The sequence below is a fragment of the Lactuca saligna genome, chromosome 8 (assembly GCF_052625555.1).
Source record: "Lactuca saligna cultivar CGN05327 chromosome 8, ASM5262555v1, whole genome shotgun sequence".
NCBI lineage: Eukaryota > Viridiplantae > Streptophyta > Magnoliopsida > Asterales > Asteraceae > Lactuca > Lactuca saligna.
The window spans coordinates 73,227,812-73,251,267 of record NC_136424.1 but is presented as its reverse complement, the minus strand read 5'-3'; the positions used below and the strand labels follow the sequence as shown (position 1 = coordinate 73,251,267).

At 39.3% G+C, this 23,456-nt stretch overlaps 1 protein-coding gene across 1 annotated transcript; it reads right to left on the bottom strand.

The window, feature by feature from the left end:
* Positions 1 to 394: 394 nt before the first annotated feature.
* Positions 395 to 3,490, bottom strand: LOC145012998 (GDSL esterase/lipase At4g28780-like). The gene is made up of 5 exons (XM_078971803.1): positions 3,143 to 3,490; positions 2,904 to 3,031; positions 1,351 to 1,593; positions 1,019 to 1,271; positions 395 to 773 (listed from the first exon to the last, which is right to left on the bottom strand). The coding sequence occupies exons 1-5, from the start codon at positions 3,408 to 3,410 to the stop codon at positions 541 to 543; spliced, it is 1,125 nt and encodes a 374-aa protein (XP_078827929.1). The 5' UTR covers positions 3,411 to 3,490; the 3' UTR covers positions 395 to 540.
* Between the last annotated feature and the right edge of the window lie 19,966 nt (positions 3,491 to 23,456).

Sequence of the window (23,456 nt, the reverse complement as noted above, 5' to 3'; positions counted from 1 at the left end):
TACATTACATAACCTTACCAAAAAAAAAGCAAACATAAAAAACTACATAAATAAATAAAACAGTAGATATTGTCACACTCACACATGCATTAATTAAAGATTTGTACGTACCGAAGGATATACGAAACATGTGATCATTTTGATCGTATATTTCACATTTGATGTACCCAAATATGCATTTATTATGCCATGTTACTTGAGGTTTCTTCTCCATTACAAGAAGCAATTCAAGGTGGGCCATTGGCTTTCATTCAACCAGTTCTTTTATTACTACTTATCATCTGTTTTAACTTTATGTCATTTTGCATCAAATTAAGCACACTGAAAGTCAAAAGCATGTAACATTTTGTACCTTATGTGGGTCACTTAATAAAACACTTCACAATTCACACTCATGAACTTATAGAATAGCATGATCAATAATTGCAATATAGTTATTAAAAGCCACAACTTAATTTTTTGTTACAACTTTAGGTCATGCCAAAGCACATTAGGACACACAAGATTAAATGAAAATATCTAGAAATAACGGTAGGTGAACTAGGTCATGGAATCCAAAGCCATGATGGTGCTTAGGTTCATCGGATACATGTGCTTGTCTGAACCACTATAGATGGTTTCAACAATAATCTTATTTGCACGTTCGGTTGGATGAAATGGATCCCAAAACACATATAGATCTCTATTAGGGCAAAGATTTGATGTTGGGTTACAGAGACCAACCCCGTTATATGGCCCTTGTCCACAACATGCCATCTTTGACGTTACGAAACCTATATATAAAAATTCAAGAAATGTAAATTCACAAAGATGCATATACACACTGGCTACAAATTAAATTAAGAGCCCCTCAAATTACGTTTTTTTGTGGGACGAATTACACGAACATATATGATAACATTTTTTAAACTACGGGTTTTTGATGGGCATGTGTCCACACTGTCTCTAGTGTGGGACCTACCATGCATACATGTAAAACTGAATAAAAGTATTGGAATATCTCGTGTTTGCAACTTACCAAAAGCTTGTGGATTACTAATGAAGTCGCCTTGCATCATATTTGCATTAGAAGCTATAAAGTAGTCGGATCCAAGTTCTTGGTTGAGGCTTTGGACCATTTCAACCAATTGGGGGTTGAATAAAGCTGAAGCTTGTTGAGGCTCGTATACACATTGCCCGTTTGAGTTACTTGAAGCTAATTGAGATGGAACACAACCTAATGGTCCAGATCCTGTCACTAGGATTCGTCTTGCCCCCAAATCGTATAGTTCCTATAACAAATCTTGTCATTAGATTAATCAGCTAATTAAATACTACGGTATATATATAATATGTTAATAGAGGATTTACCATTAGGATTTTACGATACTCTGCAATAATATATCTTGTGAACTGTGAAATGGAGTATTGTAACTTTCTAGCCGTGATTGGCATGAGGAAGTAGTTGTTAACGTAGTCGTTGCCTCCTAGTGTGATTAGAACAAGAGCCTTGTTGACGAGTGATTGGGTCTCTTGTGGTCCAATAAGTGCACTTACTCGATCTTGGTACGTTTGAAAATTTCGTAGTTGTTGAGTTATTCTTATGATATTTGCCTACCCAAAATAATTTTTAAAAAAAGTACATTAATTATAAACTAAATGCATTAAAAGTTTAGCATAGTACAAGTCAAATTTGCCCTTCTCCTTTAGGTGTAATATATGCTTAAATTGGAAGTTGATTGTGACAAACGGTCATTTTGAGTAGCATTCAATTAGTTGGTGCAAACCATCTTTAGTGATGAAAGAAACATCAATAGTAGCCAGTCTTGTGGTCACATGTACACAGTTGAATGGTCAAATTAAAAATATCAAAAACATCAAACTGCATCAAGCAGTTCCACCCAAATTAATGTACGAATACGAGTGCCATCGTGTCATAAGTGGTTTTTAAAAACATATAAATATCCAAAGATCAGATATGGAATCACAAGTTTTCATACGGTGATTTCCAAAAGAAAGAAGTTTAGTATTATACAAAAATCCAAAATAAGCATAATATAGAATCTAGATTGTGTAAAAGGAAAATTGTTATAGTTTTGTGGTTGAAATTTTGGTATTTAGTACCATGTCCAAAAAGAAATAATCGGTAATCACAAATTCACAATCAAATATCTAGAATTATCCAATTTTGAACAATCTTAGTTTGCATTGTATTGTATTTTACGGCATTGGGCAAAATGTGTCGTCATTAACATGCACTTTACGACTTGTAATGCACGATAATAACAATTTGCAAATAATCATACTATTTAAATTTTAGATAAATAATTTAAACTTAATATATTATAATCAGTATTTATACCTAATGAAACTAAAACGATACAAAATCAAGATGCGACTGCTTCCATCTACGGCGATAAGACTTTATTCCACTTCTCTGATTAAAATTATAACTTTTAACCTCACAAATTAAAAGATTGTTTTGACTCTTGAGTCATGACCATTTATCAAACAATTAATTTTTCTTTATTCTTTTTCACCCAGGCCAATAAAAACTCTTGTATATATTATATACACTTTCTTGTACACCATAACAAATGTTACTGTTTTCATGAAACAGATTACGTTAGTTTTGGGCATGCATTTGCCTTGTTTTGTAAAGTTTCACATTCAATATATCTACAATTTTCAGTGCGCTTGTATAAGGTACAGTACATTGATAAAGTTACCAAAACACTGTACATTACGTGCTTTGGAAACTTGTTATTTACAAATAGTTATTGCATGCATTGTTGAGTGTTTGACGTATCCCTAACCCTATGTATATGTGTATCTGTATCTCGACTTCCTTTAAAAGCTTAGACTGACACATCACAAATATGTATGTAAAAAGTACAATTAATACTTAATAATGAACAACTTACAAACTGAATTCCAGTGTCATTGAGAATGCCGATCCCGGCGGAAGCAAAATTTGCTCCAACCAGTAGCTTCTTTCCGTTCAACTCCGGGCTCAAGTATGGCAATGTGGGTTCTGCTCCAAGCTTTTCACCTACGTATGTAAAGCATATATATTCTTACCAATATATATTTCTCATGTTCTATAGAAATTAAACTAGAAGATAATATATATGTATAGAGTCTATGGAAATATATAGCTTACTAATGAGATCGGGAATGTTAAGTCCATTGGAGAACCGGCCGGTGGGACGGTGGGTGGGGTAATCGATTCCGTACGGTGGAGCATCAGCTCGGGCGGAGGTGAGGAGGTAATTGTTGTTGCCGTTGTCGACCAGTGAATCACCAAACACAAAGAAAGCACGAGCCGCCTGAGCTTTTGGGGTGGCTGCAACCAGTGACAATGTTAAGACCGCAGCCAGGGTAGTGGTGGTGTAGGAGGAGGAGGAGGAGAAGGAGGAGTGTTTAGCCATGGTTAATTAGTGTGCGAAGAAGTACGACAAGAAATGGTGGTTGATGGTGGTGTTTTTATACAGGGTTTTCTGGGTGCATGGGTGTAGGTCCTTGTTTAGTTAGTTGAGGTCTAATAAATGTAGGTCGGAGGAGAGGTGAATGCGCGAGGTCTTTTCGGGCACGGGCACGTATAAACAGTATATTGTATAAATTTTACTAATGTGTACTACGTTTTGAAGGACAGAGTTAATTTACAGGGGACCATTTACTATATAGATAACCATTTTCCCTATGTGTAAATAAAAGATTAAAGGGTAAATATAATACAACTTGTAAAAGCTTTCAAGACATTTTATATATAATAGCTAGATTGTGATAATAAAAGAAAGATAATTGAATACGATGACAAATGACTAGATAAGGAAAAGCAACTTCAATGGGGTCGCGATCATATCCAGCTAAAAACGTAATCATCGCCTTACAAAACTAGAAGAAAAAATTGGTCATCATTTATTTTATTAGAATTAATTCTACTTGTACTTTAACACCCATTTTTCTAAATGGATGTGAGGGCTTGGTGGGACAAGATATCAAATTTTGGAAAACTGTAGGTGCAACGAAGTAGTGATTGGAGCACCACATGACATATTTTATGCATGAACACGCCTTTAGTTGATCGTCATGATGTGGCAAGGGAAAGGCAACGACATGACAGTTGTGGCAACCCAAACCCATGTTTTTAAGCTTTTCTCCATATTTAAACACTTAATCTCAAGGATTATGGCTTTCTTTTCAACCTCCAACCCTTTCAAACGAAACCCAACCTCATTTGGGTGATTCTTGTTGTTTTAATGGTGATTCTTGAAGGTTGAAGCTTTGGCTTGCATTTTTGGAAAAAGAGAGGTGTGCTTGCTAGTTGGAAGAGTGCGGATCTTGCACCTTATATATATCTTATGGAGCTTGGGAAGGTATTAAGCTTCCACCTTATGGTTCTCTCTTCATAGATCTACAATTTATTGCATTTCTTGGTTCATATTCAAGTTTAGGTTGGTTTGACGAGATAAAGTTTGCAACTTTATAACTCACATTGGTCCCTTGGTCACTATATCTTTTAGATATGAAGTTTGATTGTGTTTTGAGCTCTATGCATGAGATTTTGGTCTTTTTGCACCATTTTGACCTAGTTTGAGATCTACACTTGCATTGGCCATGCATGTCCATAAAGCTACAATTTTTATGCTGGAATAGAAGTAATAAATCCTTCTTGAAGTTTTGGATTTGTGGCTTGGTAATTAAGAGCTTAATGTTTGAGTCCATGCCTTAAGTTATCATTAAGGATCTAGGTTTAGAGATATAGACTCATTGGGATGTCTTAATGGGTAAAGTTGGAAACTTTATTCATCATTGTGAATGACTGGATCTGAGCTTTGGAGCCCTTGAGGTTGAAGGAAAACAACTTAACCCAAGTTGTTGAGACCTAGTTTCCACGACGTGGCAAATGGGAGGCTACGACATGGCGACCCTCTGAAGTGGACTTTGACTGTTAACCATTGACTTTTTGACCAGTTTGACTTTTGGTCAAATTTGGTGAGGTGTTGAGCTATAGTTTGAGATTTAGCTTGTGATTGGTTTAGGAGGTTTGTGTAGTTGATTCTGTGAGACTATGACTATGAGTAGGCCTGGAAATGGAGGGGGTTTTGAGCCTGATCCGATCCAAACCCTTCAATTTTACGGGTTTGGAGCATAGTTTTTGATCCATTTACCCGTTAACAACCCATACCCGCTAACCCTTTTATTAAAAGGGTCGGGTATGGATCATCACTGATCCGCTCCATTTATAATCCGCCCCATATAAATTTTAGAATTATACATTTTGTATTTTATACTGCCTAAGTTTTACTTTAAATTCCAATAAAATGTCCAAAGAGAAAAGGCCAAAGACTAAACTATTTTTACATAAGACTTAAGGACTCAACTTCTAGACTTCCAGTCTTCTCCCAAGAATCATGATGTCATTGCATTTATATTTCATCATATAATCACCGATTTCATTTATAAATCGGAAGAAAATTTGTAATTGCTGTTCTTTATCAGTGCAATCGAGGGTCAAAAACCAATTGGAAGTAACTACAATAATGATTTTAATTCAAATCGAAACTCTTTGAGTACATAATGTGTTTTCTAAATCAACATTTCTTTTATTTAACAAATGTGATTTTATGATTTAAGTAAAATGAGTTTGATTATTCAAAAAACCTACGGGTTACGGGGTGGGTATGGATATCTGCTGATTCAGTGGATAAGGGTATGGGTTTGATTATTCAAAACCCTACGGGTTACGGAGCGGATTTGGATTGAATTTTGGAATTTGTTAAGAGGGTTTGGATTAAAGTCAATTTGCTCCAAATCCTCCCCATTTTCAGGTCTAACTATGAGTAGGGGATTTCATCTCTTCACTCAGTTAAGACTTCTCACTATACTGTAGGACACTAGGCGTCGGTTTGTACATGTTTTCTTCGTGACTCTTTCTGGTATGCTTGTATGTTATGTGCATGTGGGTTGATACGAATCCGAGGGAGTCTATCTGGACTCAGAGTCATTACAAACTTTGGGTTGATACGGACCCGGTGTTGATGCGGACCCGATGAAGTCGATCTAGACTCAGAGTCAATACAATCTCGGAGTTGATACATACTATTTATAGCTATGTGATATTATACTTGAGGTATGTGGTATTTTAGGGAACTCACTAAGCTTTGTGTTTACAGTTTTGGATTTAATATTTTTCAGTTTCTTATCGGATTACGAAGGCAGGACTGTACACACACATCAACAGCTTTCTTATTCGAGATTCCACTTTGTCTTTTTTTTTTTATAACTTTCATTTCTGAATATGCTTTATGAACAAATGGTTTAATATGAATGTAATTTTCTTAAAAATGGGTGTTTCTTCTATTTTAAAAATGAAAAACTTATTGTAGGATTTAAGACATTACATGTACTTTTAATAAACTCAAGCTGATTAAAGCGGCTATGAGGTTATCTAGAAAAATCAAAAAGTAAATTCACTATTGACCAGCTCATGTTAACCACATCTAAGACTCACGATCACAAGGGTTAAAGAGAGAAAGGGGGGACGTGTTAGTGAAGTCATTGATCTACACATTTGGCGGTGACACAAGAGGATGTAACCGACTGTATCAACTCCAAACTGTTGTAAAGATTAGACGACTTTGTCTAACCTATAGTGGAAAAACTTGAGTATTTTTTTTACTTTGTTTGTCATGCAATACTTGCTAGTTGCTCAATTTTGGTTCTTGCAATAATTGGTATCATTTGTTCAAGATTGTCATAATTTAAATATATGCTCTATTAAAATATTTTCCTTTTTTTGATTTTATGATTTTATCAACAAATTTGATGAGTTAAGTAGATAAAACAACCAGGCTGTAGAGCCTATAAGCTTGGGGCATCAACATAAGCATGTGACTATAGAAACTCCAACAAAATGAACACAAAAAGGTTACAAATCCATTGTACGTGTGAGGCCTTTTAGAATGCCTTCTCTAACTCATTTGTCATTTTTTGGGTAACCAAGTCTCAAGTGGACACATCCTCTCAACCCATCCAAAATATACGTGATCACGATTTAAAACTTGTTTCAAAATCTAAAACAAAACCTAAAAAAATCCTCCCCTTTTCAAATACTCATTATCAAACCATTTTCGTAAATGCAATACATTGCACATATAATATTACATACAAGATACTCACGTCATAGAATAAATCATGAAAGGAAATAAACAAACATAGTATGTTACGATACACGTGTTCTTGTTAATAACTAACTTCAACTTGCTGCAATACTCAACTTCCCTTTCAAGATTGTTGGGATGTTTAATCGTCACCTAATTATAACATACATTGAGTAATATGATTTATATAGTTAAATTATCAAGGAATAATCATAGCATTATTTGATATGAAGTTTAAAAGTTATGAGTGAAAATAACAACATTTTAAAAGTTAAAAGGGTCAAAAGTGTCAAATTGGCGAAATGATTTGACCAAATGGTTGACTCAGTTAGTGAAATGGACAATCAGAGTTATATTTTAACGTCCAAAAAACTAAAAAGAGATTTTTAAATTTTAAAATAGATTAACAAATTAAACATTAGTTTCAGAAACCATTAAATATCATTTGATTAATTGAAAACCATACATTATCAGAGTTAAGTTTACAAAATCACATAAAGGAATATGATTGATGCTGTAACTCCCGTAGATCCGAGCTAGTCAATTTAGAGACGATAAACATCAAAAATGACTTTTTGATGGAAGATTATTTAGAATGATTAATCTTAACTAAATTGTAGTATATGTTACAAGGATTCCGTACGTATAAAGAACGCCGAAATCCGGGTTATAATGAAGAAATTATGACCTGTCAAAGTTTCGCGACAAAACCGACACGACGCTGAATGATGTAAAAAGTGAAATTTACGTTAGAGCGATATTTAGCCTTAGTGATCTAAATGAAATTCGTAGAGTTCATTATACCAAGAGCGTGCATAAAAAGAACGCCCAAATCTGACTTCGTATGAGGAAGTTATGATTTTCCGAAGTTTCGACTGAGCAATATGCAGCCCGAATACTCGATTTGAGACCGAGCGCTTCTTAGACGAAAAAATCTAAACGATAATCGAAGATCTTGTTAATAGTAGTGAAACGATAAAAAGACAGGTGAAAACGGTCGTCAGATGAAGAAGTTATGAATTTATAACGGAGTTTTCTTGTCCCGGTCTACTAAAAATAAATATTAAAAATAAATTCACAATTAGCCGACGGAGTCTAAACGAAAGTTATAGAGCGTAGTCTCACCTACGCGTGGATATAAAGACCATCTAAATCAGAGTTCGTATGAGGAATATATGAATTTTTGAAGTTTATTAAATAATTAAAATATTAAATTTAATTATAAATTCCGATATTATCCAAAGGGGGTGAGTCAGCGATCTTATCTGGGTTACGCCCAGCGTAACTAGGATTTATGCCCAGCGTAAATTAAGGATCCAGCCCCCTATAAAAGGGAGTCGAGGCTTCCGAGTTTCTTTGCTCAATTCCTCTTCTCTCTCTCCCGTTTTGCATCGTTTCTCGTGCAAGAAATATTCCGAAGCCCCGGTATCAACCCCAAGACCCGAAGCAAGTCCCGAAGCCCCGAAGATCCTGAGAAGTAAAGTTTCCGAGCCGAAGCTCTGCCTGCGAGAAGCTAATTTTTGTGAAGATCTTCCAGATCTACCGAAGAATACTACTTCTACAAGCCGTAGTGTTGTCCGATCATCTTCTGATCAAGTGAGTGTGTGATGACTTTCTTCAAACACATAAATATGAAATATTTGCCTTGACATGTGTGTTATGTGTCACCAGGCTCGGAATATAATAATTATATTATTGTGATTATTTGATAAGTGAATATAATAATTATATTATTGTTGGTTGAAAACCCTATATGGTCACCAGACTCCCAAGCCTGATCCACTCAGTTTTCTTTGTATCACATGTATTAATACGAAGACATATTTCACTGAGAGATTAAAGGAGATGTAAATCATTAGTGTAAATAAATGTAAGTTCTGTTTATGCTTATGTGTCTGTATCGGAACATGACATCCCGAGATTTTGTTATATAATGAAAATACATTTCTTTAAGAAATGTTTTGATAAATTCTTATCATATTTTGTTTTCGGAACAAATTTCGCAACTGTTTTCTATAAAAGATTACTCTGATTGTAAAAACAAATCATAAATGAATCGGTCTTTTTTGGCCGTGAAATTGGGGACGTCACAGATGCGTATGTACAGTCCCGTCGAGATCTTCTCACAAACGAGCAGCAAAATGCTTAATCCACAACTGTAAGCATAAATCTTAGTGATTTCCCTAGTATACCACATATTCCTCCATACACACAATGCATCTACATAAAATCCTCAACTCTAGCATCAAGCAACTAAAACTCCTATCCACATACATATATCATATAAAATGGGCCCAACCCAACTCACATAACGAGACCCTCCCAAATATACACAATGGGCCCCATCCAATCATATATAATGGACCCCACCCAACCATACATAACAGGCCTCGCCCAACCATATATAATAGGCCCCTTCCAAGGAGTAAACAGACCCATCCCAACCTCCACTGGCAGGAGCTATATCCTGGTCTTCCTTACAATTCTATGAGCTAGATCATGGTCTTCCATACAATTCATAAAGTCATATGTAGTTTAGGTTCAGATAGACAGTTGAACAAATGATCCACCGAGAGCGAACAATCAGACAAGAACATCGCAATAAGACATTAAACCAAGAGTTTTTAGACTATCCAACTTAAAATACATAGAACCCAAGCTATCATTATCACATAATCATGTAGCGTAAACACATACTTATCCAAACATACCCTTGATAACTGGGTTTTCCCAGTTACCCTAACCAAATATAACTCCTAAAAATTCCTACAATCATTAGGCAAGACCTTACTAGTCTAACGCATCATGACACCACGTGTCCTACACTGCACATTCATAACGAGGAGTTATCCTAGATAATTAGCATACTTGTACTCTAACAGTGCCTCCATGCTACCATGGAAGATATATATATATATATATATATATATATATATATATATATATATATATATATATATATATATAATGGGATATGTGGCATAGTGGGAAACTCACCATAACTGAAGAACCGGAGAAGCAAAAAACCACTCTTACACCTTACAATGCTTAATGTTGTGAACCGACTAACACCAAAAGAGATAAATCATCAATCAATAATTCAAATCCACCAAGTTTGATCCCAAGTCGAACTAGTCAAAGTCAACAGTAAACAAAATTCAATGATCAACCAAGTCAATAGCCACGATGATGTGGAGACCTCTTGGACACGTCGTGGGCGTTACAGGAAAAAATAAACGACATACAAGACATCACCACATCGTGGAACCTCCGTGGCCATGTTGTGGGCATGTTCGAACAAAACAATCGTGAATCTGGACTCCTCCACATTGTAGTCATTCCTTCGCCACATCGTGGTCACTAACATAAACCATTTTTCTCGTCAAGGACTTAATCCTTTGGTGGGATGTCAAGTCAACCAAAAAAATTACACCCTTTTCTTGCAAATAAAACGTAATATATTAGTAAAAATGGGATCAGTCCATGGGGAAATGGTTGTATTCAATCACCAATGAAATCCAATTGAACAAGTGAAATAAAACTAACTAACTACAATTAAACTAAAAGGAAGGGGGTTGAATTGTTTGAAAACTAAAAAACTTGAATAACTAAAAAAACTTCCAATTAAGGAAGATGGTGAGATGCTCAAATATTAGAGAGAATCAATCAACCAAGGTAATTCAAAACTATGAGTATTTGTTTGTCTATCATTAGGATTGAATATGTAAGCTTATCATTCAACTCAAATTGGTTACAACCATCATGAAGCATGATATGTCAAAATTCCTCAAAGGTAGTATGGAGGTTGGGGAAGCCCACAACACACCTTCTTAATCATAATCAAGAAACCAATTGAAGCAATTAAGATCGAGAGATTTTATTAGCCTTAAGAATGAAGGAATTCCCAATTCTTGAAGGATGCTAATGCTTACAAAATCCATAAAGGAGTCATGATCTATAAGGTAAATATGATTTCTACCATCATAAAGATCTTGTCATAAGAATATTCAATGATTCATTGCCTATCCAAAGAAAAGACTAACAATTTCTCATCAAGTACCAAGCTCATGATCAGAGTATTAAAAGAACATAAGAATTATGAACTAAGAATCATAAACATGAGATAAATGATAACCAAACATGCATCCTTTAAAAATCACAAATATCCAAGGGTTTTAGCCAAACTCAACCAAAATAAATATATTAGCCATTCATGACAAAAAGACAATAATTATAAAGGTGTTTTAACATCAAGAAAATAGAAATGACTATAAGAATGAGAAGATGACAGCTCTATGTCACACCCCAAAACCAAGAACGGCGGAAAAGTTCTGGGGCGGAGGACGTCATGTGAAGTATCATAACAATGCAAAGTAGTAAACAAGCAACAACATCATCCATTACATTAAATATATTTTTTTTAATACAAGTGTGTTCTTTGTAATGTAATAGACACCAAAAATGAATGATTCAAAATAAAAGACGAGTCTTGTCTGCGCTCCGTCTTCTCAAAAACCTGTCACCGGTACCTGTCTACTGGTGACTTGAGAATACAAGTTATTTTGAAAGCATAGATCAACATTTAAGCTAGTGAATTCATAAGTATTTTAATGTCTTTGATTAGTAAAACTGTAAGGAAAAGACTTGTAAATGTTTGATGAAAAAGTTCATATAAGTATGAAAACCCTAGAAAATCCCATATTTCCTACTAGTATAAAATGTAGTCTTCTACCAAGACCCGATAGTTTTGGAGGTTTGCTTCTCCGTAAGAATGAAAGTTTTTCCCCATGTACAACTATTATTATCAAAATACAGTCTACCTCATCGTTTATGTGAATGTGTCACAAGATAAAAGTAAAAGGGAAAATAATATAATCTTTGAAATCGTATCCTTTTGTATTAGGATAAACACGGCGTGGTAACTCGCCGAACAGTACAGCCGTAGACATCCATCGATGTACATTTTCCCACTGTAGCTAACAGCCGGGTGTAGAATGGTTAGTCCCGTATAGTATGTAGAAGTGTCTCTTCATATAGTATGTAATAGTATCTCTTCATATAGTGTGTAATAGTATTTCTTCATATAGTATGTAGTACATTTGTATAGACTCATGCATGAACCGACTCTTGTATGTTCCAATTGTACTAGGAATAGCAAGTAGTATTTACTAAACTATACATATTATAGTTTACTAGTAATGTAGTTTGAAGTGTCCATGTATGTTTATACACCTTTTCTATACAAAGTGTTGGAGCTGACATCACAGCTATCTTAGCAATACATATATATATATATATATATATATATATATATATATATATACTTACTACATATGTGTATAGATATAGTTTTTAAGAATACATAAGTGGAAAATAGGTTTTTAATACATTTAAGGGGTTTGAAACAATAAATAATCATGACTTGATGTCAGTTTATAAAACAATTTAAAAGTAGTTTGTTTGACAAAATGGTTTGAAAGTATAGTAAATCCATGTGTTTGATAGTTATTAATGTAGTACCTGGTTCCTGGTACGTAAAAATTTATCTAAGTATTTGTCATTTTAGCCTTGGACTCGGCGAGTTGTAGGTCCGACTCACCGAGTAGGGACGCTGTCCGGGGGCACGCTTAAGTTGGCGACTCGGCGAGTTCATATTCTGGACTCGGCAAGTCACCGCTGTTTGATGAAACCCTAAATTTCAAGGGTTTTCACCCTATTTAAACCTTCATTTCCGCCCAAGCTCTCCCCCATTCACCCTCAGAGCCCCCAACATCGTTTTTGCCCTTTTCCTTGTGAGATTGAAGTATTTTGGGTGTGTTCTTGAAGTTTTTGAGGAGAAAGAAGAGTAAATTAAGAAGAGAAGAAGGAGGCCAGGCTTATTTGTCACACCCCCGAACCAGACGGCGGAAACGTCCGGGGGCTGTCGTGACTCAATTGTATACCATAACATTGATTATATATGAAACATAACAACATTCGTTACCATTCATCAACATAGTAAAACCAGTAGTGTTTACATATCAAACATTGTTTAAACATTACATTCCCAAAAATTAAGTTGTTTAATTCATACAAAATAAACCGCAACCGTCACTGGATATGATTTCCCTTGATTCACCGGCTCCCTGAGAATACAAGTATTTTGAAAAACGTCAACATATGAAATGTTGGTGAGTTCATAAGTAGTGTTTAAAATCGAATGTTTGTATTGTTTGAAAAACCACCAGAAAATCCGATATTTTCTGAAAAGGAAAGCTTTTAAAAAAAAAGGTTTGTGAAGATCCATAGGTATGCTTTGCTTGTTTCTATACTTAAAAAAAAATGTTCATTGAAGTTGTATGCTTTTCGAATTTGTGTGTATTGAAAACCCTAGGAAAACCCGATGTTCTCCTAGTTCCTTGAATTACGTGTTGTTACATTGCAACCATTGCATAGCGTATAGTGTCAGTCCCGGGCGACGTTGGAAGGTTTTCGAGCAGGATTATTTACTACAAACCCGCGTTACACAAACGCCCAGTTTATAGTTATACTAACGACTCCGAAGGCGTCGTCAGTACTAATCGCGTTATCCAATCGCCCTGACTAGGTGTAGTCCCACATCCGAAGAGAAAGAGATCACGAAGACCCCGGTAACTCCATTAGCCGGTTGGGGATAAAATGTACGAGGGGTCCCAGACCCGCCTCGCATGAAATGTAGACCTTACTAGCAAGACCAAAGGACCCTTGGGGACCGGTGGTATACAAGCCATTGAAAGTCCATTTACGTTGTGTCGGATCGGTAAAACCCAACACTCCGTAAAAAAAAATGTCTTCGGGCCTTAAGATCAGGTCATTGGGCTAGCTAGGCTCAACGAACAAGATTTTACACTTGTGGGGCCCAAAGATGGTGCATAGACGTCTGTGCACACTCGCATGTGTATGTATAACCAAACGTTACTTGTATGAATCGTAGTGTTAGTAGTTGTAGATTTTTATTGGCTCGAGACCGAGCCAATTCGTTTAACAACGACTTTTGGTATTGTAATGTATTGTATTTCGTTGATAGTCGTGGTGCCATCGTTCGATCAAATTGTGTATATTGAACTAGCCTTGAAATATTCCTGTTTTCAGCCCCTCATCATTTGTAAAATTTACATTTTTAACCCTTTATATTAAATACTTCCCGGTTTAGTCCTTAAACTATTTTTCTTGACATTTTAACACCAAAAATTATTGAAATTAATATTTTTCAACATGTTTTTCATAAAAGCAGTTTAAGTTCTTAAAAATGCAGTTTTCGCGGTTTTAACCCCTTCTTTTCGCAACTTTTACAATTTTGGCCCAATTTGGAAATTTTTTGCAACTTTGGTCCTTTTTAAATTTAAAAAGCATTTTTAACCTTTGAAAAGGGGTTGGAACACTTATAGTCCACTGTTTTACAGAAAGTTACAGTTTTGGCCCTCCAAAACAGAAAAATTCGCATAATGGGCCTTATTGGGCCGAAAGTTACATTTTTAGCCCATTAAGCTTAAAATTTATGATTTTAGTCCCCTAAATGAGTATATTTCCAGAAATTTACTTATGAAAACTGTTTTGGCACACTTCATCCATCAGAATCTGTGAAATGACGATTTGGGCCCTTATTTTTGCACTTTTCACATTTTAGGCCCAAAATTTGTGTTTTTAACCCAAAGAAATTATCACTAAACTACTTAGCCATTTTTCTTGAAGCACTTTGTGTTTAGAAATATATTTGAAGTAAAAATCATGTAGCACAAGTTATATCTCGGTTTTGATGAGTTTTGAGGCTAGATCCAACATAAAAACACATAAAAGCATACATATAAGCATGGAAATCATACAAGGCATACAAACACATATAGATCTACACTTTCACTTGTATTCCCCCCCCCACAAAACTCATAAAAACAGAAAATAGGGGTATGAAGCTCACCTTGGGGTGTTGGTTCGGTTTTTGCAAGAAAAATGGAAGGAAAAATGAAGTGTTTTTGGTCTTGGCTCCCTTTGATGAAGATCTCGAGTTTTGAGATGGTTCTAGGGTGCAAGATCACGATTTTAGCATAGATTAGGAAAGGATTTTGATAACAAAAGAATTTAAACCATAGATCTATGCATAATCTTACCTTAGATGATGATTTACTTGCAAAATCCTCTTGGAAAGTCCCTAATTTTCGAGATTTTTGGAGAGGGGAGGAAGGAGAGTTCTTGAGTGAATCTAGAGAGAATTTTGAGAGAGTTTTGGTGTGTGTGAGTGGGTGTTCGGCCGAGAATGAGAGAGAAGAGAAGAAGAGATGTGATCTTGAAGTGATATGCATGGAAGAATGAGAAAGATGCATGGATGTCCAATGGACAATAATGAGGTGGCACAACAAGTCAACTCTCTCTTGGATTTGGGCCTTGGGCCGAGAATGTGAAGGGAAGAAGGAAAAATTGGGCTTTTTGCCCCTAAGCCCAACATTAGAGGTAGTTTAGGGTATTTATTGGCCTTATAAAATAAAATTGTGATTTTTATGCTTTATTAAGCTAGGTTAGGTTAAATTATGGATCAAAACTTGTGATTTATTTCATTCTAGACCCAATATGGCCCAAAATATTGAGATAAATAAGATGTGGGTCCAATTAGAACCCAATTAGGGTCCTAAACCCATGATAGTCCAATTGGAAGCTTATTGGTCCATTTGGATCCAATAAGGAAGTCCTAGTCCTAAATGGACTTAACAAGAACTTCTAGGGTCTCCAATCGTTTGATGACTACTTATAGTACTTGTATCTTGTATTTGATTGAAGTTTTTGATTCACATTAGGTTGAATGCATAGATTACATGGCACAAAATTTTCAGTTGTGACATTATTGGTGTTATATCAGTGATTTCGTTGAGGTATAACTCATTTTCCCTCTGTTTTTATGCTTGTTGTCCCTTGTAGCTCCATGAAAGTCTTTCTTGAGCCTTTACCCAAGCTTGCTTGTGTATTAGAGTGGATGATAAGTTGTTTAGCCTCTAGATCTAGGCATGATTGAGCTCCAGGAGCTTGGATCTACTGCCTTTATGGAATCATAGTGCATGTAAGCCCTAGATCTACCCTTTTGGTGCATTTTGAGCCCTAAAACTCTGATGGATGTTTATTTACATGTAAAGTTGGAAACTTTACGTGTAAACCAGGCCCTAGGAACCCAGATCTATGAATGGCATGAGCTGGATCCAAGCAAAATCGCGTGTATAGTTTTTGCATGTGGCGGTCGCGAGTCCCAGTGTTGTTCCCTTTTGTGTTTGCGAGTTGGAGTAGTGAGTCATAGGGTATGACTCAGTGGGTTGGAAGCTAGACTCACTCATGAAGTCACTCGGCGAGTCAGTGCCATGACTCGACGAGTTCATGGCAATCTTCTTGTCTCAAGAACAACTCGACGAGTCACAGCTTATAGTGTTCTTCGGATGAAGGAGAACTCGGCGAGTTGTTCATACAACTCGGCGAGTAGGATGAAGGACTATTGGACTTGGGTATAGAGAAAGGGACTCAGCGAGTTGGCAAGCCAACTCGGTGAGTCTGGTCAACTGGCAGTTGACTGTGACTTGAATCATGACTTGTTAAGGGTAAATGGATAATTTACCTTGAGGGCGGTTAGCAGTATTTGACTAAGTGTTTGGTGGGAATTACAGGCGAAGGATTTTCGGAGCAGCAGCAACAGACAGACTATTCCCACACAGATCAACAACTACTACGAGGTGAGTTACCTTCCAGTAGCGGTGGGTCTACGGCCACAATGCTGGCCCACCAGTAGGAGTTGTATGATGGATGATTGTCTCTGTGATATTCATCGAAGGTTGCTACTACCTGTGATATGTTTATGTGCTAGTATGATATGCTGCTATGTGCTAGTGACATTAGGGGGAGATAATCCCCAGATTAGCGGTCGATAGGGCCGAAGGGGCGGTCATGCCCAGCCATGCTAGATAGATTATGAGATATGTGTGTTATGTGGTAGTAGTAGGGGGTGAAATAGTCCCCAGTATCCGGTCGAGAGGACCGAAGGGGAGACTAGCACCCATATATGCTAGTCAGTATCCGGTCAAGAGGACCGAAGGGGAGGCAAGCTCCCAGTATGCTAGATAGTATCCGGTCGAGAGGACCGAAGGGGTAGGTCGGGCACCCAGATATGCCTAACGATCTATGCATGTTATGTGATTGTATGGTATGTGGTACATTGGGGGAACTCACTAAGCTTCGTGCTTACAGTTTTCAGTTTTGGTTTCAAGTACCTCTTCTTCGAAGGGGAAAGAGTTGGTGCGGTAGCGGCCCATCACACACATGCTCCGTATTCCGCATCATGAGATCTTCCTGGGGATTTATAGTCTGACATTATTATGTTTTATGAAATGTTTTCCAGACATGCGTTCTATTTATAAAATGTTATGATCAATAAACGTTTTAATTTGAATGTTTTACCAAATATATGTTTTAAAAATAAATAAATTTTTGGCTCGTATTTTTGGGGTGTTACAAGTTGGTATCAGAGCCCTGGTTTGAGGGATTCGGACACACCTTCGGGGGTGTTTCAACTCAAATCGAGGGATTAAAAGATTTTGGAAACAGAAAATGTTTTCTAAAAGGCTAAGTAAAGGGTTTTAAGAAAGAACAAAGTGTGTGATTTGCGCGACCGGCCGAGCTCAAGTAGGGTAGCCTGTTTAGGTTATTCTTGATAGTACGAGTTTAGCATTGTATGCTAGTTCAGTTTTTCTCTACGAGGATAGAGTTGCTTGAGATTGTTTTCTTTATGTCCAAATGTTGTTTGCTTTGTGCTATGTGGGCTTTGAGTTATGGGAGTTAGCTGTTAGGTGGATACGTTAAGGTCACATGTTATCAGGGTTGAATAATCTCAGAGTGTTGGATTTGACCCTATTGCGTAGATCTTGTTTGAGTCCTAACCGTTGTAGGGATGAGTCCCTTACTCGAAGGATTATCCGAGCCTCGTCGCATGTGATTGTATTCAGATAATAGCTAATTGGCATCACAAAGAGACCATCAACAGCTAAGGATTGGGATGGGTGGGTCAGCGATTTCCTAGGGAAAGCCTAGGATAAGAGTAGCAGTGATCAACGGTAGTGGAGGGGACCTGGTTGAGTCGAGGCGGTCTTTGGGGAAGGTACGGATAGATGTGGAAGGTAGTATGGGCCCGTACTACTGAAAGCAGAGGATCCGTACCCAAACCGAGGAAGGCTAAGATAAGACCAGGGAACTTGTAGTGGGTGTGATCCCTCCAGGGGTATCAATATCACTAACAGTTGTTATTTGTTTGTATTTCATAATGGTGGTACTATGCCCGAGGCCAGCAGTTGGCAGTACAGGAGAGGGATCGGGTTCGAGACCAGGTTCCAAGCCAGTAGATGAGGGACTACGTGAGTTCATCGCGTCAGAGATCATCAGAGGCATCCTTGAGTTAACCCCCATTATCTTCGGGTCGATCAAGGAAGGGATATTGGAGATGATGGAGGATCGCCTCCGTGCATTCAGGAGCGACATGGCATCTGGCCCGTCAGGACCCCGCACACTGTCCTTCAAGGAATTTCGGGGCAGTGGTGCACCGGATTTTCATGGGGCGAAGGACCCCATAGCTGCCAGACGATGGATTGCAGACATTGAGTCTTGACAGTTGACTAGCTTCTGTCCTGAGGGGTCGAAGGTGAGATATGCAGCAGGATGTTTGAGAGATCGAGCTAGGGATTGTTGGGAGTCCTTCGGTGACTCGTTGGGAGCCTCGGCTGTCGAGGCTATGACCTGGTCGGACTTCGTGACCAGGTTCAGGGCAGAGTTTGCGTCGGCTGTCAAGTTTCAGCAGCTGGCCAGGGAGTTCCTAGATATGAGACAGACGAAGGAGACTGTGGCGGAGATCACCGCCAAGTTCCGGGAGAGGGCGTTGTTGGTGCCCAAGTACGCGGGTGACGAGGATATGAGGAGGACCTGCTATCATGATATGTTACAAGCTGATATTCGGGAGCATGTCAGTTTTTCAGCTTGCCCTACCCTGGACTCTATGATTTCCAGGGCAAGGGAGAGGGAGATAGATCTGGAGCACATCTGGAAGAGGAAGGCAGAGGAGGGGCATGTTATGGGGGCTTCGGGGAAGAAGCCCAAGGGATCTGATGCGGCGCCGAAAGGCCAACAGGGACGGGGCCGCTGCAGGAAATGTGACAAGACGCACGAGGGAGCGTGCAAGTTGGGATCGTTAGGCTTCTACAAGTGCGGCAAGTTAGGGCACTTCAGCAGGGATTGTATCGCCCCTGCACCTGTGAATCAGGCATCGGAGTTGTTGTGTTTCCACTGCAACCTGAGGGGCTACATGAGACATCATCGGTGGTTGGACGTGGTGAAGGATTCTGATTGCGAGATCCTTTACCACTCGGGGAAGGCTAATGTGGTGGCCGATGCGCTTAGCCGCAAGGTGACACCGATCAGGGATGTTTGCATGAGAATGACTGTGGTGACTCCCCTGTTGGAGCAGATTTGGGAGGCTCAACAGGAGGCTATGAAAGAGGAGCATCGGAAGAGTGAGCGAATAGTGGGACAAGTCACCTCCTTCGATTATGATAGCGGGGGGTTATTGACACTACACCGTAGGGTGTGGGTACCGTATCATGGAGGCGTGCACCAGATCTTGATGGAGGAGGCGCACAAATCCCGATTCTCTATTCATCCAGGGGCGAAGAAGATGTATCGGAATCTTCGCCTGGACTATTGGTGGCCCTGCATGAAGCGGGATGTGGCATGGTATGTCGAGCGGTGTTTGACCTGCAGGAAGGTCAAGGCCGAGCATCAGAGACCGCATGGCAAGATGCAGCCATTGGATATCCCGTTGTGGAAATAGGAGGATATTACGATGGATTTTATCACAAAGCTTCCACGAACGGCGTGAGGAGTAGATTCGATTTGGGTCATCGTGGATCGGTTGACCAAGAGCGCCCATTTTATTCCAATTTCAGAGAGTATCTTGGCCGAAAAGTTGGCCGATATCTATATCAGGGAGATAGTGGCGCGGCACGGGGTGCCAGTGTCAGTGATATCAGATCGAGATGTGCGGTTCACTTCCAGGTTTTAGAAGAGGTTTCATGATGAGTTAGGCACTCGTCTGCATTTTAGCACCGCCTTTCACCCGCAGACAGATGGTCAGAGTTAGCGGACCATCCATACTTTGGAGGATATGTTACGGGCGTGCGTGTTAGATTTTGGTGGTAGCTGGGATACCTATCTTCCCTTGGTTGAGTTCTCATACAACAACAACTACCACGCGAGTATTGACCGTCCCCCATTCGAGATGTTGTACGGTCGGAGGTGCAGGACCCCGATATGCTGGGGTGAAGTTGGCCAGAGGGTCATGGGGACCATCGAGGTGGTGCTCAAGACGATTGAGAGAATCCATCAGGTTCAGAGCAGGCTTCAGACTGCGCAGAGTCAACAGAAAAGTTACGCCGACAAGCGTCGATCAGACCTGGAGTTCCAGGTCGGGGATATGGTTCTCCTGAAGGTGTCGCCTTGGAAAGGCGTCATTCGATTCAGGTAGCGGGGCAAGTTGGGCCCAAGATTCATTGGAGCATTCAGGGTTGTAGCCCGGGTGGGCATGGTGGCATATAGGTTGGATCTGCCATCCGAGCTCAGCCAGATCCACAGCACCTTCCATGTCTCCCAGCTGCGGAAGTGTCTCGTGGATGATTCAGTAGTGGTGCCATTAGAGGATATACAGGTTGATGACAGCCTAAATTACATTGAGCGTCCAGTCGCAATCCTCGACCGAAAGTCGAAGGATCTAAGGAACAAGAGGGTGGAGCTAGTGAAAGTGCAATGGCAACACCACAAGGGTTCGGAATGGGCTTGGTAGCCGGTGGAAGAAATGATGGAGCATTACCCCGAGCTGTTTTAGGATCGAGTGGCAGACTTCGAGGATGAAGTCTAAAATAAGTGGGGGAGATTTGTAGCACCTGGTTCCTGGTACGTAAAAATTTATCTAAGTATTTGTTATTTTAGCCTTGGACTCGGCGAGTTGTAGGTCTGACTCGCCGAGTAGGGACGCGGTCCGGGGGCACGCTTAAGTTGGCGACTCGGCGAGTCCATAATCTGGACTCGGCGAGTCACCGCTGTTTGATGAAACCCTAAATTTCAAGGGTTTGCACCCTATTTAAACCCTCATTTCCGCCCCAAGCTCGCCCCCATTCACCCTCAGAGCCCCCCAACATCGTTTTTGCTCTTTTCCTTGTGAGATTGAAGTGTTTTGGGTGTGTTCTTGAAGTTTTTGAGGAGAAAGAAGATTAGATCAAGAAGAGAAGAAGGAGGCCAGGCTTATTGGTGTTATATCAGTGATTTCCTTGAGGTATAACTCATTTTCCCTCTGTTTTTATGCTTGTTGTCCCTTGTAGCTCCATGAAAGTCTTTCTTGAGCCTTTCCCCAAGCTTGTTTGTATATTAGAGTGGATGATAAGTTGTTTAGCCTCTAGATCTAGGCATGATTGAGCTCCAGGAGCTTGGATCTACTGCCTTTATGGAATCATAGTGCATGTAAGCCCTAGATCTACCCTTTTGGTGCATTTTGAGCCCTAATACTCTCATGGATGTTTATTTACATGTAAAGTTGGAAACTTTACGTGTAAACCAGGCCCTAAGAACCCAGATCTATGAATGGCATGAGCTGGATCCAAGTAAAATCGCGTGTATAGTTTTTGCATGTGGCCGACTCGGCGAGTCGGGTCGCGAGTCCCAGGGTTGTTCCCTTTTGTGTTTGCGAGTTGGAGTAGTAAGTCATAGGGTATGACTCAGTGGGTTGGAAGCCATACTCACTCATGAAGTCACTCGGCGAGTCAATGCCATGACTCGGCGAGTTCATGGCAATCTTCTTATCTCAAGAACAACTCGACGAGTTGTTCATACAACTCGGTGAGTCACAGCTTAGAGTGTTCTTCGGATGAAGGTGAACTCGGCGAGTTGTTCATACAACTCGGCGAGTAGGATGAAGGACTATTGGACTTGGGTATAGAGAAAGGGACTCGGCGAGTCTGGTAAACTGGTAGTTGACTGTGACTTGACTCATGAATTGTTAAGGGTAAATGGACAATTTACCCTGAGGGAGGTTAGCAGTATTTGACTAAGTGTTTGGTGGGAATTACAGTTGGAGGATTTCCGGAGCAGCAGCAGCAGACATACTATTCCCACACAGATCGACAGCTACTACGAGGTGAGTTACCTTCCTGTAGCGGTGGGTCTACGGCCACAATGTCGGCCCACCAGTAGGAGTTGTATGATGGATGATTGTCTCTGTTATATTCACCTAAGGTTGCTACTACCTGTGATATGTTTATGTGCTAGTATGATATGCTGCTATGTGCTAGTGACATTAGGGGGAGATAGTCCCTAGATTAGCGGTCGATAGGGCCGAAGGGGCGGTCATGCCCAACCATGCTAGATAGATTATGAGATATGTGTGTTATGTGGTAGTAGTAGGGGGTGAAATAGTCCCTAGTATCCGGTTGAGAGGACCGAAGGGGAGACCAGCACAAATATATGCTAGTCAGTATCTGGTCGAGAGGACCGAAGGGGAGGCAAGCTCCCAGTATGCTAGACAATATCCGGTCGAGAGGACCGAAAGGGTAGGTCGGGCACCCATATATGCCTGACGATATATGCATGTTATATGATTGTATGGTATGTGGTACATTGGGGGAACTCACTAAGCTTCGTGCTTACAGTTTTCAGTTTTGGTTTTAGGTACCTCTTCATCGAAGGGGAAAGAGTTGGCGCGGTAGCGGCCCATCACACACATGCTCCGTATTCCGCATCATGAGATCTTCCTGGGGATTTATAGTCTGACATTATTATGTTTTATGAAATGTTTTCCAGACATGCGTTCTATTTATAAAATGTTATGATCAATAAACGTTTTAATTTGAATGTTTTACCAAATATATGTTTTAAAAATAAATAAATTTTTGCTCGTATTTTTGGGGTGTTACAAGTTGGTATCAGAGCCCTGGTTTGAGGGATTCGGACCACTAACTTGTGTTCACGGCCATAGGAAGGAATGCGTTCTATGCTCAAGTCTAAGCCTTAGGAAGGAATGGTGTCACCATTGCACCACTAACTTGTGTTCACGGCCTAAAGACCATTTCCCCATGAGTTTACGGCCGTAAACTTATGGTATCTTGTACTAAATCAAAGTTTAAGGTCCCTAGCTTATGGTAGAAGTGATCTAGAATTGATCGCAAGGCTTTGGAAGAGATTAGGGCTCATTAGGACCCTTAAATAGAGTTTACGGACCAAGAAGGTTCCTCGGCC